Source organism: Seriola lalandi, unplaced genomic scaffold, assembly GCF_002814215.2.
Source record: "Seriola lalandi dorsalis isolate HSWRI2012SDOR001 ecotype SW California unplaced genomic scaffold, Sedor1 jcf7180002054901, whole genome shotgun sequence".
Classification (NCBI taxonomy): domain Eukaryota; kingdom Metazoa; phylum Chordata; class Actinopteri; order Carangiformes; family Carangidae; genus Seriola; species Seriola lalandi.
Window position 1 is genome coordinate 2208689 of NW_019525453.1, and position 19706 is coordinate 2228394.

Below are 19706 nucleotides of genomic sequence, written 5' to 3' on the forward strand. Positions count from 1 at the left end.
GATGCATCAGATAAATAAGGACAATGAAATAAAAATATTCTAAGTTGCCTATTTCAACAAGACAAAATATAACTATACTGTGTATCAAACAACAAAGACATTAAAGACAAATATTTATGGCTTCACAAGTTTCTACTTTTTTTATTGCTTTACTATTCTTCAGTCAATGTTATGAATCAATATAATGTCTGAATACTTAATTGTCTGAATACAATTTTTGAATTGTTGTATAGGCTACTACAGCATGTAAACCACACGTTGTTTTCTTTTTGGTACATTTGCATCATTAAAATAAAGAGGTTCAAAATAAATAGTTTTTTAAATCAATATCATTCTTATCGTCCAAAAATGTAATGTTTGTTATTTATAAATGATTAGTTGAGCCACAGTACCAAAGTAGTGTTGCACCAAAGTGTTTCTGTGGTTGCAGTTTTTAAAATACGCCAGGAGGGGTCAAAGTTTATCAGTTCGCCTCTCAAAATGGCGGCTGTACCAACACGGGACTGGAGCGATGAGCAACTAAAAAGTGACGATTTACCAAAAAAAGACATTATAAAGTTCATTCAGGACAATGCAGCCCACTCGGTATGTTTATCCCTTAAGTGTCTTCATGATTCCAGTTTGAGTATTTGTAGGTTTAAGTGTTAACGCTCTCTGGGAATTGCAGCATGCTGCATGGCTAGCTAAGGGGAGCTACAACTGCTGTTTAGCATCTGGCGAGGCAGGATTTACAACAATACATATTATACAAAGGAGCCCTGCTCATTTCAGGAAAAAAGCCATAACTGAAAACTCATTATTTCATCTGACCAGGAGCAGAAACAGTGACATTTACTGACTGACATGACTTCTTATACCTGTCATTGTTTTGAGCAGGAGTGCACACATGGTTAAATGACGCTAACCCTTCTATTTGCACTTTCTCCTACAGTTTCTCAATGAGCACAAGCTGCTGGGAAACATAAAAAATGTTGCCAAAACAGCAAAGAAAGAACAACTGATCATTGCCTACAATCAGCTTTTTGAGAGCAAAGTAAGTGATGGTCATTTGTTACACATAGTGACGCAGCATCACTGGGGATTGTGTACACTGGTTTGGTTGACAACCTAATCCAGACTGTGTGTGTGTCTGTGTCTGTGTGTCTGTGTCTGTGTGTGTGTGTGTGTGTGTGTGTGTGTGTGTGTGTGTGTGTCTGTCTGTCTGTGTGTGTGTGTCTGTCTGTGTTGTACTGTCTTTGCAGAGGTTTAAAGGCACAGAACCAATAGAAGAAGTGACTGAGCAGGTTAAAGCTGTCAAAATTGAAGAAAAGCCAAAAGAAGTCAAGACAGAGGTGGTGGATGAGGTACTGGTCCAGGATGTTAGTGTTCACTTCTGCTTTGCATATACAATATAAAAACTATTATTAACTGTTCCTGCATTGCCTTTCCCAGGGTCCGCCCAAGTACACCAAGTCAGTGCTTAAGAAAGGTGACAAGACAAACTTCCCAAAGAAAGGCGAGACTGTGAGCTGCTGGTACACTGGTACCTTGGAGGATGGAACTGTGTTTGACACCAATATTCCCACAGGTATGACAGACTTGCACCTTAAAATGATACTCCATCCCAAACATGGTCCATTTGAGGAAGCTTTTAAAATTCAGTGCATACATTTTTATGATTATAGATGCAGATAAAATCCTATGATGAAGATTCTGTGCTCAGGTTTAAACCATTACTGTACTTCTCTCACCACAGCAGCCAGAAAGAAGAAGCAGGCCAAACCCCTGAGCTTCAAGGTCGGCTTGGGCAGAGTCATTAGAGGAGTAAGTCCATCCTGTTTTTTGCTCTGTGCATCCAGATTTCTCTGTTTCTCAAAGTGACAAATCTCTCCACTGCATCATCATCAGTAATCCTTTATTTCCAGTGGGATGAGGCCCTTCTAACAATGAGCAAGGGTGAAACGGCTCGTGTGGAGATTGAATCAGAGTGGGCCTATGGAAAGAAGGGTCTCCCAGAGTCCAAGTATCCTTTTCTTTGGCTGATTAAATGTCCCACTTTGTGCATGTTGTGTAAATATGAATACATTTGAAGTGTAATGTGATGGTTTTTCAAATTTTCCTGCCAACACAGGAGATCACTATCAGGTTCATGTTTTTAATGATTTCATTTTGCATTGACTTGATCTTCTCCTTAACTCCAGCTCTATCAGAATTCCACCCAATGCAAAGCTGATTTTTGAAGTTGAGCTTGTGGCTGTGGATTAACTGACAAACATTGGCCAGCATGCATCACATTGGAAAGCCCCGCTGTAAAGATTAAACTTACAATGGCATTTTGATTGTGCTGTGCCCAGTTTCTCTGCACTTTGTCTCCTTTCACATTATGTACAACAGGTTGGAGTAAGAAGAAATAATGACCAGTTATTACGTTAAGTTTTTGGCCAAAATGAGATGGCTTGTCAATAATGTACATATGAGACGCACTGAGACTTTTTTTTTTTGTTCTGTTCTTTTGCATGTACAATGTAAATGATGAATAAACCTGTTTCATGGACTTGGTTCATACAGAATGACAAGATTGCTTTCTGGTGTTCATTTTCTAAATAACCAGTCACAGTAGTATATATGAATGGATGTGTATAGTGTGTTAATCATCCACACCATTAGTTGCAGAGTACTTATACATTTAATTAAAATAAAGTAAGCGAGTAGATCACAAACAGAGCATCTGGCAAACCATTAGATACCACAAATTGTGATTTGAAGAGTTAGACTTGTATAGTAATTATAACCAGTCATGTATTGGGAGATTTGAGTTCCAATAGTGTTTTTTTAAAAGAAACTTAACTAAAAAAGCTACTGGTTTGATAAAGAACCAAACTTCCATTGCAGGACACATCACACAACACTCATTCTATCCAAGCCAAATTTTATTCTGTACAGGACAACATTTAACTTGGTAAAAATCAATGGATAGCAATCATGCTTCTCCTGTGGGGCAATGAAGCATTTAGGAGTTGGCATTGGGTCCCTTCTTCTTACCGAAGGTGGGCACAACGTTCACAAAGCGCCTGTTGTACTGGATGCGACGCTTGGCGCGGCCAGTCTTCTTTTTCTTTTTCTCCTGCTTGTCAACCTGAACAATGTCACAGCAAAGATATTTTGTCATTTTTCCAAGTTCATAATATAACATTCACAATTACTAGCACATTCACATCTTTAACAGAAGATGTGAAAGCCATTTTCACATATAAGCAAATTACATTAAAAGTGCAAGATGTCTGATATTAAGCTTATTAAAAGGTGTAAATTCATGGGTTTAAAATCATACTAGAACATGACAGGCAGGGGGAAAGGGATTTCCTTACCTTGGGTGTCTGTCCCCTCACTTTTCCAGCACGGGCCAGAGAACCGTGGACTTTACCTGGTGGAGGGGGAAAATAGAGAGGCATTATTGGGACATTTTGGAGAAAACTCAAGTCCTAAAATTTCAGACAATAATGTATCTACAGTATAATAACACTTTGTGTGGGGGCAGTAGTCTTCTGAAACATCTCTCTCTCTCTCTCTATTCGTGCATTCAACATTGACAATCTTGGTTGTCTTGGCTTCTGCTACAGATGCGATAGTTTAATCGCTATACATGAGGCAGGCAGTATACTCCAGACAAGCGCCGATTTGGCATTTAAGTAAAATTGAAGATGTGAGCATCAAGAAGCACTGGCTTATGACATATCACCTGTGCAGACAGGCCAGCTTGTAAACTGCCTCTCAGGTGGAAAAACATGCAGTTACGGTTGCGTTTGTATACTGACCTCCCAGCAGCCTGCCAGCTACCTCCAGGGTGCAGTGCTCTGACACTCCACAAGATGCCAGGGAGGCATCATTCTCCAGTGGGCATCCAGCAAGCAACAGCACCTGATCCTCGACAAGGAGACCCTCCAGAGACTGGACATGGGCCTGGGAGACGACAAAGAAGAGCGATTTTCATAAACCATTCCATGTTAAAATTATATTTGGGTTTAAATAAGTATCTGCTTTAGAAACCCATCAAACGACAAACAACAGCAGTGATCAAAAAAATATGACCGAGACCAAAAGTTTGGCGTATTCACCAATTCGACCAAACTTCCAGACATTTACCTTGATCTGTCCAACAGTTTCCTGTCCGGTCACCTCAAGGGTGTGAGTGTTCTGGGCACGCAAGAAGAGCTGCATCTTGATGCTGGAAGAAAAAATGACATACAGGGCCGATTATAATCATTAAATATGTTTGAAACGCGGAAATCAGCCAGTGGCGTTAGATTTATCCGTGACAGCTAACACTTGCTAACAAACACGCCGTGTTTCGCTGTATTTGAAATTAAGTCACTCCAGCGTGAAATTTTCACCACAAAATGCACCCTATCAAAAACCTGCCAAGTCGAAAACTAAAAGGAACCAGCACAAAGCAACGTGCCGGGAGCTCAAGCAGACTTCTCTACTGGTGTGCAGCTAATGCTACGCTAGCTTAACTAGCCACATGGGGCATGCGTTTCATAAAATAGCATAAAAACACGTGGAATTTCTCCAAACTGTTCAAAATAAAATGTAACTTATGATAAATGATGTTATAGGAGCTATATTTACCTACCAAAACCTATCGGGGTTTTACATAATAAGGATTTTTCACTTATATTGCACAGGCCTTACCTCGTTTGATGCTAGTCGTTCAACGCTAGGCATAAAAAGGGCTGTTTAAGGTCCGACACTGCGCATGTGCGGGTTTACGTAGGCCTAGTGGCCTCTGTAGCCACGCCCGTTGCACTTTGGAGCGCGATGCAGATCGATTATTGGCTTTTGCTTCATAAAAGTTGGCAATAATCCACTATATTTCATTTCAACAGGCCTTAAAAAAATACCTAAGTAAATCCGTAAAGTCAGTAATCAGTATATCTGCCCAAAGAGATGCTGAATAGTGGATTACAGACAGAAGAAATTCTCGAGACATCCATTTGAACATTTTTATAGTTTTGGGCTATGGATCAATTCCTTAACGTGACTCAGCAGTGGAAATGACGCCTTCACTTTCACAACCAGTACAATACTGTCGTAACTAGCAACATTTCATTTTTTTATTACACTACAAGGTTCTGGTCATTTGCACATGGACAGGCAAACGTGGAAAAGATCATTGCTGTACTTTAAAATGCATACTTTATTGAAGGATCGTGTGTATAATGTCTCTAAAGAGCTCATGAGAACTTCAGTGACCCTTGGAGGACATTTAAATCAAAGAGAGACACTTCAGGATATCAATCTCTTTATTATGAAATCAAGTCAAAAAACAAGGAACTCTTCATTTCTCTTTATGGAAACATAACCATGAAATATTAAAAATCTTTCCATTTGGGAGGGAGAAACACATGACTCAGAGGTACATCAATGAATGCCTCCTTTACAAGTTTAAATCTTAAACACAAAGAAAGAGACCAAACTATGTCATCCGATCTAAAAATTAAAAAGCTTTTGTAATAGGGAAAAATAACTCTGCCTTCACAAATAACATGCATTAAAGAACCTCAAAAAAAGCAGCCAGAGTTGGAGATGATGAATGTAGCAATTAATTCTTTTTAAACATGACTGGTCAACATGACTGCCATGGAGGGCCAAGTTTATTATACTCCGACCAATGGCTACAAAGTGTAATTTAACTGATAAGCACACTCTAAACCATAAAGGAGGAACAAATCAGCTTCTGTAGTTGGACTGAAATATCCATGACACCGTGTTAAGAAGCCCTGTTCATGTTCAGAGATGTAGGCAGGTCAGAAAGGATGATTTTCTCCAAGTCTCCATCTTCATGTCAGGATTTTGTCAATCATGTAGGAGGAGGGGGGTAGTACTGGTTATACTGGGCATACTGGTTGTACTGCCCCCAGGAGTTCTGTCCCCAACCACCGTACTGTTGCTAAAAAGGAGAAAAAGAAAAGCTCATCAATTACCTTGATCAATGGCATTTTCAACAGGCTTTACATAACATAACATAACATAACATAACATAACATGAGCTTATTTGTGGTACAGCTTTATCAGCCCATTCTCATTGCAATAAGTTCTCTAGAAAATACACAGATATTGTAAACGGCCATTCATGCTTGGTCAGAAAAAGAACTGAAACCAAGGGCATGAAACGTACCTGGTACCAGTTGTAGTTATATGCAGAGTTGTTTGCCTGCATGTCTGTCATTGCATTAGCTGCACCCGAGGAACTGTCATCCACACGCTGTCTCTTGGCGTCAGGTTCCTGAGAACTGCAGACAAAGTAGGTTCATGTCAGCAAATTCCCTTGACAAGTATTTCATCAAGAAATATAGCCTCTTACATCCCTGAGCGGATTGTCCCAAATACGGGACACAATCAGTAAGTTATTAAAGTTATTTCAGAAAACTTGTGAAAAATATTGGTGATGTGTTGAAATGACCCAAGCCCTGTTCCATTATCCACCTGTCATACCCGTTCTCAGCTTTCCTCTTTGTGGGTTCGCTTTCTTTCTGTAGTTTCTGCTGTTCCTCATATGCAGCCACAAGCCTAAGAGATTTAAAAGAATGAAACTTTTTCATCAAACATTACAAAATAAATGCAAAAAAAAAACAAAAAATACAATAGCCATTACTGTCTTTCTAAAAGTAACACAAAACTCACATATTGATGTCACTTCCAAAGTCCTCAAGGAACTCGACCTTGCGCTGGGAGAAGAGGAGGCGGGATTCAAGGGGCATCGGACTGTTCAGGGCTCGGTCAAAACAAGCCATGATCTCTGCCTCGTTCTGCGTCACGTCCCCACTGTATTCCAGCTCAAGGAGGTTTAGATACAGTTTTGGACTCGTCTGTAAAGCCATAAAGATATCAGCATCTAACTCACAACACATGCAGTGTAGTAGGGAATAGCTGGAATATTCACTTTATTCACAAGAAAGGTAAAAAAAAGGTGAGAAGAGATGAGTAAAATGATGTTGGTAGAGTTGGCCTGTAGACCTTTACTGGCCAAATGGCAACATTTCAGGCTTCAATAAGGGTTTGCAGAGTCATTGTTCAGACCTTTAAATCAGCCATGTAAGCATGTGTCTATCAAAGAAGCGATCAAGAAGTTCCTTACATGGTCTTTTTCAATAGCTTCCAGCAGCACCTTCCTGGCTTTGCTCAGACTTCTCTGCACCTTCATCAGCTGCCTGGCCAGCTTCACAGCATAAAACGATGTCTCAGTAGCGTTCTTCGCAGACTCCATGGCCTCCCTTAACAGTGCCTCAGCTTCCTCCAAGTTACCATGGCGACGCTCCAGACTGACCCTACGAAGGCGCACCATTGCCAGTCCTGCAACTGCCACCTCCAGGGATTTCAGGATGCCACGCGCCTCCTCTACATTCCCTGGGCAAAGAAAAGCAGAATACTGTGAACATGGCGGACCTCAAGTCAAATCACAGGAATATGGTGTTTTTGGACCATGTGTCAATATCTACACGTTTAGTTCCTCATAGTCTCCTTGGTTAATTTGACTGTTGTGTTCAATTTGCATGATGATTTGAATAAGTGTCACTCACCTTGCTGCTCCTCAAAGGCTGCCCACAGCAGGTGGATGGCTGGTTTCTTGGGCAGATGGATGGTACACGCCTTCTTGTAGACATGTCTCACACCGTCAGTGCTGTAGCTCTCTAGATATTTTGCATACTTCAGAGTGAAAAAGAGAAAGCGAGTTGGAAGAAACGCAGGAGAGGACAGAGAAAAAGAAAAGAGGAGAAAGAGAAAGGCAAAAGAGACAACACATTTTACATCTAAAATTTCAGTTGACAGAAACAGTGAATTTCTTCATTGACAAGATCGTTTTTAGAAATTTTCTGTGTAAACCCATCAGCACCTTCATGGAACCAATTAGATAAGTTTCTGTAAGGTAGTGGGAGACGAAGTAGATGCAACGTAGTAGTTGGCAAATGCTGCAGTCAAATCTTGTGTGGCAAGCTGGCCATCCCCTAATACAACAGATACAGTCACATATCAACGTTACACGCAAAGAGAGTGCAGGACGATTTACTGTGTCGATGTGATTATCATCGTTGATGGGGGAAGTGCAGGGAGGTAGCGGGAGTGAGAGAGAGGTTAATGGTGGCATTACCTTGGTCCAGAACTCTTCGTAGAGAGCACAGGCGATGAGGCATCGTTCAAAGAGAACGACCACACGCTCCGGAGTCCCATTCTCAATCTCAAAGTCCAGGTACTCCTTCCAGTTGTTGAGCTGGGTCTTCTCTAAGGCTTTGACATGGAAGTATGGTCTCTTAATCTAAAATGACATGAATAAATGCTTATTATACAGTGTCAACGAATACAAAGAAAAAAAAACATTTCCAACAAATAACATTGTGGTGGAGGAAAACTAGACACACACCCCTTCCTCAAAGGCCCAGCGCTTGCTGACTTCATGTTCGTTGTGGTTGAACACCTCCTGCCGAACTTCGATCACTTTGTGGCGCATATTCTCGATCTCTGTCACCCTCTACATAGAAACACACAAAAAAAAAAAAACGTCAACACCCTCGTGTATGTTTCACATTTTCCACTTGTTGTAAAAACTGCTAGTCCTGCAGCCAAGGATTTACATCACCATGAGCTTGCCAGAGAAAAGAAGCCTGCAGAGGGGAGAGGTATGTATGCACCCTGCATATCAGCCTCTGGGTGCAGGTGCTGGGGTCAATGGGCCTCAGGTGATCCTTTTAGTTTTAGGACGAGCCCCTGACTGGATGCCAGCTTGAATCCCCCCCTGGCATTCATTGGCTTGGCTGCTGACATAAAGACACCTCTTCAAACCTGAACAAATTTTTCTTTCCATTTCATCATGGAGAACAGGCAAGCTCCTGCTAACCCCTGCAAGCAGGAATTTTGTAAATTTTTCTCCCCTGCAGGATTGGCGGTTAGATTTCTACCTTAGCAGGATCCGCAAGATCTTCTGTACCAGGTGGTAGCTCCTCCTCAGCAGCAGGTGTCTCCCCATCGTTGCTGACCATGGCTAAGCTGGCTTTGGAGAGCTCGAGCCTCAGCTGAACAAACTCCTGCTCCGACAAGAAATGTTTGGGGTTGTTGTTCTGCACATGATCTTTGAACCTGCAAAGATTGAAAAATGTAAATAAGAATCAGCTGAAAAAAATCACAGTGTTACATGTAGAGTCTAAATGGCTTACAGGAAAAAAGATCTCAGGTTTGTGTTCTGTAGAGCTGAGTGCTTCAAAAGAGAGGGCCCTATTCTGGTCAAAGATATTTTTAGTTTACATTCAAAAATAACTCAAAAATAAATCAACTACACAGAACCTGTCCCTCTGGAGTATAACTGAGGAGCTGATAAAAAGCAGACACAACATGACAGCACCAAGCCCTTTTCTGTTCTTTCTCCCTACCTCTGGAAGTGCTGGGAATATAGTTGGGTTGGAATGCCCAAGATGCGATCATAGATGGCGGTGACGTTAGCCAGCTTCTGCTGCTCTGTCTCCCAGCTGATGAAGGACTCCCACAGACGGTCTGAGCGAAAGTCTGTGCCTGCCGCAAGCACTGAATGTTCATAGGCACTAATGGTAGAAAATAAAGGAAAGATTGTCAACGTTATGCAACTATTTGTTGTCTCTCTAGCCCATTGGTGTTCAACAACTACCAATACCTTCTTAAAAAATAACAAGAGCCTTTTACTCACCCTCGAATGCGTCCCTCAGTCTCTGGGTCACTAGGGTCTGAGTTCTCTTTGATGTAGGTCAGGTAGTGCAGCCACAGGTCCACACTAAGAGGTATGGCCTGCAAGCCTCTTCTGTACACCTTTGGAGTGATGAAACACAAACAAGCCTGTCAATGACTAGAAAGATTTTACAACATTCATAAAATTGGCTCTCCCTTTGCCCCTCTGCCTTAATGACTTGAACCGTTGCTGTAAAAACATAGGTACAACCACATGTCTTGTGTCAGTGTACTAACATAATATTATGTAACAGGGACGTGCCAGAACAGAACTATTAGATCAGGAAGTAACAGCACTTCCAGTTAAAAAAAGTAGAAAACATATGTTCTAAAAGAAAAAACTGTGTATGTCAAGAAGATATTTATATTTACCTCTTCTGCAACCTGTATGTTCTCATGCTTTTTCTCTATGTCAGCATACTTCTTCCAGTAGCCATAGCAGTAGGGATAGCGTAGGAAGAAAACATCAAATGCCTTTCTCACAGCTGTAAGGACATTCTGCAACGAAAAGGGAACAACAAAAAGATTGACTGAATGATATTATGTAAAAATATGAATTTGATTACCTTGTTAAATAAAAAAAAAAAATACAAAAAGAATATATCTTAATCGCTTACCTCTTGCTCCACATACTGCAGCAGGTAGACCCAACCATTGAAGTCTTCTGGGTTCTCCTCACAGCCTTTAAAGAGTTTGTCAAACTCACTGGGCAGCTGTGGCTCTGTTGGAACAGTCGATTCTTCTGTTGTCTCTTTGGATGGTTCTTCCAGCTCCATGCCATCCTCCGTCGCCTGTGGTACCTCAGTGTCATCTGAGGAAGTTAACAGGGAATCATTAAGTTGCATTTAGCAAGATATTAGCCCTAAATTTGTTTAATTACTACTAAATGCCCAACAGTGACATTTGAGTTTTATAATTTTTTTTTTTTTAAAAATGTTGCTTGCTGGGTTAGGGTTAGCCAATATAGTTGGGAAATGAATACATGTTGTATCATGTATTTGCTTATGTGTTATGTAAGCAATAGCATCTTTTAAAGTTAATGCTATGGCACATATCAATCAAAGATGGGCTATTGGCCTTTTAATGTTTTTAACCACTTTAGTTGAGGGAACTAGTTTTGTTTTCTTTTAATAAAATGGATGCATTGGCCAATGTTAAATCTCCCAATTTCCAATTTATTTTATTGCTGCCATTAGTTACAACTTTGCCTTAACATATATCATATACATAGCAACAACTAAACACCAGCTTTTTTCTTTTTTTTTTTTTTTTTACCTTGGATGCTATCCTGTACAGTAGGCTCAGGCTCTACATTCATCTCCTGGCTGTGTTGATCGGAGTCCACAGACTCTGCTTTGTTTTCTGATGGCTCTTCTGCTTCCTCTGTGGGCTGTAATGGCTGCTCCTCTCGGAAGAGCTGCGCACTGGCAAGCTGAAACTGCTCCACAGCCTTCTCCACAGATCCCAGCTCTGTGGAATTCATCTGCTGGTTTGGTTGCTGCTGTTGCACCCCAGAATCCTGGGACGCATCTGAGTCCTCAGGCAAGATATTGGTGAGTGGCTCAGGAGCAACCTGGTCCAAGGCCCAGTCAGCAGCTTGGCCTAGAACAGGAAGGTCAGGAAGAAAAGCATCCCCATTGCTCTCCATGGCAGGGGACTCAGTGTCCAGCATTCCAGTAATGGTGTCGTCTGAGAGGTGCAGGCCTGTTGAAAGGCGGGTCAGATTATCAATACAAGTCTAATAAAATTATAGTAGGGAACAGTATGCTTATATAAGGTAGATAATACAACCACATTAGTTATAGTATTAATATCACAGACAATTATTCCATTTGGAAAATCAAGTATTCAGCACCTCAAAGTGCAGATACTGGAGTTTTATTTCCTAGGAAAAGCCATCAGATTCCACGACTTCCCAGCTCCTCACCTTACACTTTTTTAATTCGTACGTTAATGATTCTAACACATGTGCCATATTTTTAGTTGGGGGCGCTCATATTAACATCAACCATTAACTTTCAGTTAACTAGCTTCACACCAAAAAAGGTCACCCCGACAGAGGCTGTAGCCGGCGCAACAGGATACTTCCTTGTTCTAACACTAAAACGGACGCCAGCTTTATCTTAAATCCTAACTTGGCTACTAAAAATAATGCATCCGCGTGATCTGTTACTTAAATAACGCGACACGTAGCTCCATATCATAAAGGCAAAGGATGACTACGTGTTCCGTCAAAATCGGTTAATAGTAGCTTTAACGATAGTCTTGTTTGCTGCTCGAGGCCATGTTGCACCCGGGAGGTTGTTTGCATAGTCAAAGTTCAATCAGAAGTTGGGCCTTGACTCCTATCTATTTCCTGCAAACTATCGCAGCAGAAACGTGACCGGAGGTCGACGTTAGCTTCGCATAAGCGTTCGTTCAGTAACGTTGAAAGTGAACTCAAATCTTTTCGTTAGTTAACTACAATTCTCAACATACCTGAGCTTAATACTGTGATATTAACAAAGTTTACACGACGGAGATTGTTTACCGCCATAATCTCGTAAACCCTGTGATAACTACAGCAACTACAACGTGCTAAGTATGTGCCTCGATCTCCAGTTAATAGACGGCACCGGCGGCTCCTCCGCGTTAGCTAGCATTAGTAGCTAGCGTTAGCTAGCTGATGAATTGCCACATTTCTAGCCAAGGAACACCAAATACATAAATAAGGATACGCTTTGGGAACTTACCAGTATCTTCCATGAAATGTTGGCCAATCTTGTAAACTTGTGTGCAGCTTTCGAAGTCACTTTATCTAACCTACAACAACCAGGCGCGCTTCGCCCACCATTCTTATCAACTTCAAGGAAGCACTGAAGAAGAGTGTGCGCATGCTCAGCTAACGGCCTGTGTGCGTGCCTGTGTGCGTGCGTGTGTGTGCGTTTGTGTGTGTGTGTGGTTAGGTCTACGTGTTTGTGTCTGTGTGTGGCATTGACAACATTTTACAATTACACATTTTTTTATCCATTTTATACAACGTGCAAGGTCACAAGATTATAGGTGCAAGTAAATTACAGGAAAGGATTAGAGAGCTTAAATCATTTTGCTAAACAGCCAACCGCAGGTACATTTGGATACAGTTGAGATTTGTAGACTGCTCGGCTTTAAATGTCTAAAACATGTAGATACTTACACTGAATGGCTGACATTGTCAACATGGAAGTTACACGAACTGATTTGATAATAGTAATTGGTGAGTTTTTATTATACAGTTTATACAGTACATGGTTTTTGCATTGGTAATGAGTAGATAGCAATTTTATTTCCACCAAGGTAATCTTCTCGATATTTTATAAATGAGTGATGGAGACAACCACATAATTTGTCTATAGTTTTACACATGAATATCAGCCAATATATTGTTGTGATTTTATATATTGATATCAGTATAAAGGTTATAGATTACATTAGGTAGATTTTGCTACATCTCCATCGGATTCATATCAGTGTTAAAATACTGTTAATATTTACTTTTAAATAGAGGATCCTGAAAATAAAAAACACAACTTCAAAATGGCATTGTGCTCTACAAAACGGACAAAGAATAACAATACAGTATCAGCACCCAACAGTAAAGTTTCAAAAGTAGGCCACTGATGCAAATACCTCTTTGAACATGGTGAAGCTTTTGATCTCATAATATCCTACAACAACATGACTGGGTTCTTAGGTAATGATAGTGTAGGTTATATTATGTTATTTGTGTTTTTAGCCCGTTTTAATAAGCAGGTGTGCTTCTTACAATAAAACACTGTAGTTCCCCTCCTTCCTACTCACTCTCAACCTCCACGTCACAGACTAATCAAACGGGAACCGTTTTGAATGAATGATAAGACATGTCGGAAAGACCCGGCTGTAAAACCCCCTGAGGTCATTAAGCCTCCCAAATCCTTACATCTGCTTCATATGTACAGGCCTGTGTGTATTTCCTGTGCCACACGTAATACTAGAGGTGATTAAATACATAATGAAAGCTCAAATGGCGTCAACACTAGCTAATGGGCCGGTCTGCAGTTCGCTGTTTTCGCAGCGCGCATGCGAAATGGCGTATAGTGCGTTTGGGTGCAGTCGGAATTCTTAAAATTTGAGTGAAGAGTGCATTTGTTTCCAGCTTTGCATGAAGTTTGGACTTGAGACTTATACAGGGTTTAATCATAGTAAATCAATAAACTGTTACATTTTGAAAAAGCTGTTATAAATTGTTTCAACAAATTTGAATTAACCAATTCAAAATAAGAACAAAATATGATTCGATTTACCAATTGATAATTCTTCCTGTCTAAAATGTCATAAATCATAAATTAATGATTTACTTATCAGCCAGATGTCATGTGTTGGTGGGGGTTAGGGAGGACAGTCAGCACTTCTTCTGTAGATTGGCCCTCATTTCATTTTTAGGTGTTTCACATCTTTAAATAGTAAGGTAGCTAGCTGCAATGATAACGAAGTGTATGCCATGATGTGTCAGTACATCCTGACATCACTGTCGGGTGTGGTCAAAGGTGCAGCAGACTTGATTTTCAACCTGAGCGGGAGTGAAACACTGCTTCAACTTGGTGTTAAAGCTAGACTGGTCTCGACCAAGTCCTAACTGTGGCACAAAAGAATCATTCATCAATCAATCATCCCATCATTTTTTCTTCTTTTACTTTGAGTTTCATCATTTTTTAATGCATCGTTTAATTGAAAACTAAAAGTATTTATAATAACTTTTTGAAATGAGGGTTATGGACTGATTACAACTCAACTTTGTAAACATTGGTATTTCTTTCTTTCTTTCTTTCTTTCTTTCTTTCTTTCTTTCTTTCTTTCTTTCTTTCTTTCTTTGTACTTTATTAGTAACAAACATCAATATACAGGCACTGCATTTGTGTCGATCAATCAGAAAATAATTCAAAGGCATGTAACCTGTAAATAAGCCTGTACATTTTAGTATCTACACCAAGTTCTCCTACTGCACTAAAGCTTTAGTGATGCAGTAATAAATAGATACGATTGTCACTCCAGGCAACCATGCAATGAGCTTTTAGTTGAATGTCTTCAGATGTCGAAGCTCATGACGAGCCCTTGAACGCATCACTAGAGTGTGTGTGAGCAGTGTAGAGGAAGTGGCGGCTGATCTGGGTCCGCACCTTTTCCGGTAACACAGCACCGCCACAGCTCGACTGAACGGCTGCAGAGAGAGAGGGAGGAAGAGAGACAGAGGGCGGCAAGAGCGGGGAGAAACGGCCCGGGGACTGGGGGACGATTGCCGCAGACGTAGGTATATATCCCGCTCTCTGTGTTCTTTGTTTTTGTTTCGCTTCTCTGTCCGTAGAAAGAATATTTTTTCGGAGCCAAAGTTGTTCTCTGTACTAACACCCCTCCCTTCTCTGGACCGCTCTTGTGTCACAGGGGGAAGAGAAGAAAGTCGGATGAATCAATGACCTTTTGAGCGCTCTTCCTCTGGATGTCCCGGTGCACAAACGGACCGGAGACCTTAAATTTTGGTGTGTTTCTATAAGAAAAACACTGTGCTTTGAAATTCATCGACTGGAATTGGCTAAGGGCAAGTGTGGACAGCCGGCTGCCAAGGAGGAAGTGGGAACCCCGGGCTTGGACTGGGCCTGATTTATATAGAAGGCTTTTTGTAGGAAGCTACACCAGCTCAACTGAGAGCAGCTGGACTTTGAAGGAGAAATAAGACTTGAAATGTGGGGTCTGAAGAAAGTCTGTGCTCAACGGCTAGTTTAAAACACGGGGATGTAATTTTTTCTTCTTACATCGGAGGGCAGTGGATCATGAAAATATATCCCCACCCAATTCTGCCAGGGCTGCACACATACTGCTCCCACTGAATGCTCGAAGTCACCAGTTCAGGTCAGATCATCACAGTCCAGCTAATTGTACCACTTTGTTAATCCGACTGTACAAACTTGAAAGTCACCGCCTTTTGAATATTGACACTTGTGTCGGCCCACCGCTGCCGTCACGTGGAGGGCTCCCAGCACACATTTAAACTGTAACTTCTCAGTTGTATTGAAAACAACTCTTTTTACTCTCATTAGAGAAGTAAAAATTTTTCTTCTTCTAACGAAGTATTTATGCACATCAAACAAGATGGGGAAAATGCTGTCAAAGATCTTTGGCAACAAGGAGATGAGAATATTGATGCTTGGACTTGATGCTGCTGGTAAAACTACAATCTTGTACAAGCTGAAGCTGGGACAGTCTGTCACCACCATCCCCACAGTTGGTTTCAACGTGGAGACTGTCACCTATAAGAATGTGAAGTTCAACGTGTGGGATGTGGGGGGACAGGACAAGATTAGGCCTCTTTGGAGACATTACTACACAGGCACCCAGGGCCTCATTTTCGTGGTGGACTGTGCCGACAGGGACAGGATCGATGAGGCGAGGCAGGAGCTCCACCGAATCATCAACGACCGGGAGATGAGGGACGCCATCATCCTGATCTTCGCCAACAAACAAGACCTCCCAGATGCCATGAAACCCCACGAGATCCAGGAGAAGCTAGGCCTGACCCGGATCAGAGATAGGAATTGGTACGTTCAGCCCTCGTGTGCTACAACAGGGGATGGACTTTACGAGGGCCTGACCTGGCTTACCTCAAATTACAAATCTTAATGTTTCTCCCCCTCACCAGCCTGGACACTTGGAGGCAGAAAAAGTAGCTGAGAATGAAAACATGAGTTTAAAAAAAAATGCAATCTGAAGCAATTAATACCACGACCTCTCTACTGAGTATATGTCAAAGAGAGTAGCAATTATATTTTGTTTTATTTTTCTTTTTGATAATGATGACTTCACTATAACCCCAGATTTCATTTAAACAAAGGACAATTGTTTTATGCCTGGCTTCCTTTTTTTCTTTTAGTTTGCTTTGGTTCACAATCTGTATAATCAGAACTGTTTAAATATCCAATAAGCTTACTTTTGAGCTCTTACTGCATATTCTTTTGTTTTCCTCCTTTTGTATAATTTCTTTTAGGGGACTTTGGGACACACACTTTTAGTTTTGCCCCTGCTTAGCTATCACTCAGTATTCCCATGACCCAGCTACATATCCAAAGGATGGGAGAAGTCCAGAAACCATCGCCTAGCATCAGCATATCACTTTCATGGCTCAAACTGCCTTTGTAATGTGTAAGAATGTGTAATATGGATATGGTAGGACCTTGGAGAAAAAAAGAAAAAAAAGAAAAGAAAACTGTTTTCATAATTGATTGTACTGGGATGAATGAGGAAATGTGTTAGTACGTATTTCCTGTGCAGTGATCACATCCATAATGTCTACTGTGGGGGTTTGTTTGAAAGACACTATGTGGACGCTGGATATTCACACACACTGTGATATGGATATATGTTTTTGTTGTTTCAGGGTCTGAACCTGTTACCACCAGTCTTACTATTATTAATTATTATTGCCTCTTTTTTTTTTTCCTCCCAGAGCTTCCATTACTGTTGAGTATTTGTAGTTTCAGCTGCCTTAGGAGGGGTCACAGGTACCCCCAAATCAAGACAGTTACTACGGCAGAAGGTATTCTAAACCGCTGAGTTTGCACTTTGGGAGGGGGCGGGGATTACCGACTAGCTGGCTGTGCACATTTTGATTTTCTGTGACTGACTTTTGGACCCCAGCAAGTGTTTACGAAATTCCCGACCCCCCACCACCTCCAATGTAGGTGCTTCAGTGACTGCTACCCTCCTCTTCTTCCCTCTCTCTTTTTTTTTTTTTTTTTAATTTTTTTTACCCATCATCACCTGCCTGTACACTTAAGGTCCTGCCACCTTCTGTTAAAAGTTCATAGATACTGCTCTTTCATTTTTGTTCCTTTTTTTTTTTTTCTTTTTGCTCTGCTAATGAAATAATAAAAAGATATATCCAGATCAGTACGGAAGTGACGCCTTTTCAATAAGCAGCTGCAACCACGAGAAGAGTAGCAAAAGTAATATTTCACTTGCGAAAAAAAGAGCTCACGAAAGAGGAAGTGAGAGGCTATGATGGTTGAAAGCACTAGTAAAAAACGAACAGTGAAGTGAAGTGAGCCGGGGCCCGTTTCCTTTCTGCGCTTGCATGTGTGAGTCACTGGCTGTGAATAAGTGATGAGATCTCTGGTTTCAGAGAAGTGATTGTCAGGTAAACCGGGCTTTTCCAAAGGTCTTAAAGTATCACTTTGTCCATCAGGGCTCTGACTCCACAGACGACTTTCAACATTTTTAAACAAAGGAGGCACATTAAAAGGTAATGGCGGAGTTGGTCCAAACTTGAACCACGGAAGGTTAAAACTCAGCAAGCATCAACGTTTTAGGCCGGACACAGGACACTTTACTTCTATCCTGGTAATGGGTAACTTCAACATTTGTCTGTTTAAACAAGGCTGCTATCAACAGTAAAGTAAAACAGTACACTTCTATAAGCAGGAAATGACACATTTTTCAAACACCAAGATTTCTGCTGTCATCACATTTAACTCGAGAAAAAATCTTGCATTGGTGTGAGAGTTTGTTCAATAAGCAAAGTGAATCTGGGTTCTTGAGTACCTGACGAGACCCATGTCTTACTTCAAGCTTGTGTAACTTCTGAGGTTAGGGTGACAGCTTCATGAAAAGGTCTCAGCCAGCCTGGCATTTTGCCCTGGGTAAGCAAGTCACCCTGAGGCGCAGATCTGAGATGGCCACCGTCTCATTTCAAACCATTTCTTTTTTCCTTTTTTTTTCTTTTCTTTCAGTTTACTGTAGAACTGAGTTTCATGTGTTTCTGAGCCGTAAGAAAAAGCAGAAGAAGTGTGTGTGTGTATGTGTGTTTAAGGTCACACATCGAAAGAGGAGGGTGTGAATTGTGGGTAGTGACATCACCGTGTGAAGTCAGGAAACACTTGACAGAAGAAAACGGTTGTCATGGAAATTGGTGGCTTAGGAGCGACTCACTTATTGGTGAGCAAAAACAGTCACAGCGAGTGTCAGGTTGTGTCTTAAACATAAACACACACAGGTGAAATCCTAATTCCTCCACAGATTTTTATCTGTGTGACTTCAGCACTAAGGCAATAACTACATTACCCTCCAGTTTCCTGGAAAGCTTACATTTTAGAGGCTTTACATTTATGTTACTATAGCTGAGTCAGTGCAGGAATTCCTGTGCAGGAATGCTTGCTTTCTATCTCTGCATTTGCTCTGTTTGCCCACATGCTGTTTGTTCTGTGGCTGTTGATTTGAAGTTTGACCTGTTGCTGTGCTGAAAGCTGTGCCATGCATGTGACGTGTCCGGCTAGAAGGACAGGGGCAGACGGATTCTACAGCCCGTTATCTCTGCTGAAACTGCTGTCACTTACAAGCCAGGTTCTTTGGAATCAGCAACACCAGTTGCAGCAATTTCCTGCATTTTCAGAGAGCGCTATTGTACTGAACCCACTTTATTTGAACAGTTGAGGGCAGTGCCTCAGCAGTGTCAAGTATGATCTTGTTTGCTTATGATTTTCCATTGTGGATGTGGAAATTCCAAAAGTGAAATCTACGAGCGCTTTTCTTTCTCTCAGGAGGAATGAAGGGGAGGAAATATGGAAAGGGAGAGAGAGTTTGAAACGGTTCCTGATGTTACATCAGCACTCAGCCACTGAATCAGGCTGCACATGTCACAGGCCCTTTGTGCAGCTGTCACTGCACTCAGCAGCAGATGCGCTGCACACATCGGCTGGTGTCAAATGCTGCCAGGCTCACCTGTGGCCCTCACTTAAAGGATGATAGATTAAAAGTTTTTATTGCCTCTCTTACTTGACCAGGTAGAATCTTTGAATGAAACTGCAGAGACCGCTTTCATGCACTCACTCTGTTCTGAAGGTGTAGTGATGCCTGTCCAGTCCTACACTGTGGCCCTGCTGCCACACTATTGCAGTGAATCATTTCTTTCAGTTCCTATGCATCATCATCACCAT

At 41.3% G+C, this 19706-nt stretch overlaps 4 protein-coding genes across 8 annotated transcripts; 2 read left to right on the forward strand and 2 right to left on the reverse strand.

Moving 5' to 3' along the window:
• The first annotated feature begins 464 nt into the window (after positions 1 to 464).
• fkbp3 (FKBP prolyl isomerase 3) lies at positions 465 to 2555 on the forward strand. Its single transcript, XM_023430268.2, has 7 exons — positions 465 to 585; positions 932 to 1033; positions 1242 to 1343; positions 1432 to 1567; positions 1736 to 1803; positions 1905 to 2002; positions 2190 to 2555. The coding sequence occupies exons 1-7, from the start codon at positions 481 to 483 to the stop codon at positions 2242 to 2244; spliced, it is 666 nt and encodes a 221-aa protein (XP_023286036.1). The 5' UTR covers positions 465 to 480; the 3' UTR covers positions 2245 to 2555.
• A 336-nt stretch (positions 2556 to 2891) lies between these two features.
• On the reverse strand, positions 2892 to 4780 carry faua (FAU ubiquitin like and ribosomal protein S30 fusion a). Its single transcript, XM_023430269.2, has 5 exons — positions 4672 to 4780; positions 4123 to 4204; positions 3795 to 3939; positions 3348 to 3403; positions 2892 to 3115 (listed from the first exon to the last, which is right to left on the reverse strand). Exons 2-5 carry the CDS (start codon positions 4195 to 4197, stop codon positions 2990 to 2992), a joined length of 402 nt encoding a protein of 133 aa, XP_023286037.1. The 5' UTR covers positions 4198 to 4204; positions 4672 to 4780; the 3' UTR covers positions 2892 to 2989.
• A 484-nt stretch (positions 4781 to 5264) lies between these two features.
• Positions 5265 to 12616, reverse strand: prpf39 (PRP39 pre-mRNA processing factor 39 homolog (yeast)). 4 transcript variants are annotated; one of them, XM_087169615.1, is made up of 15 exons: positions 12462 to 12616; positions 11005 to 11433; positions 10347 to 10540; positions 10102 to 10227; positions 9692 to 9810; positions 9402 to 9569; positions 8934 to 9111; positions 8399 to 8506; positions 7874 to 8293; positions 7560 to 7686; positions 7118 to 7386; positions 6664 to 6848; positions 6475 to 6549; positions 6158 to 6272; positions 5265 to 5929 (listed from the first exon to the last, which is right to left on the reverse strand). In XM_087169615.1, the coding sequence occupies exons 1-15, from the start codon at positions 12472 to 12474 to the stop codon at positions 5840 to 5842; spliced, it is 2616 nt and encodes an 871-aa protein (XP_087025741.1). In that variant the 5' UTR covers positions 12475 to 12616; the 3' UTR covers positions 5265 to 5839. The 4 variants fall into 4 exon arrangements, with proteins under 4 accessions (XP_087025741.1, XP_023285931.1, XP_023285934.1 ...); XM_023430163.2 differs by having other exon boundaries at positions 6466 to 6549; XM_023430166.2 differs by having other exon boundaries at positions 8129 to 8293; positions 12462 to 12615.
• A 2266-nt stretch (positions 12617 to 14882) lies between these two features.
• Positions 14883 to 17664, forward strand: arf6a (ADP-ribosylation factor 6a). Of its 2 annotated transcripts, none has more exons than XM_023430251.2 (2): positions 14883 to 15034; positions 15166 to 17664. In XM_023430251.2, the coding sequence occupies exon 2, from the start codon at positions 15871 to 15873 to the stop codon at positions 16396 to 16398; it is 528 nt and encodes a 175-aa protein (XP_023286019.1). In that variant the 5' UTR covers positions 14883 to 15034; positions 15166 to 15870; the 3' UTR covers positions 16399 to 17664. The 2 variants fall into 2 exon arrangements, with proteins under 2 accessions (XP_023286019.1, XP_023286020.1); XM_023430252.2 differs by having other exon boundaries at positions 14890 to 15030.
• The last annotated feature ends 2042 nt before the right edge of the window (positions 17665 to 19706 follow it).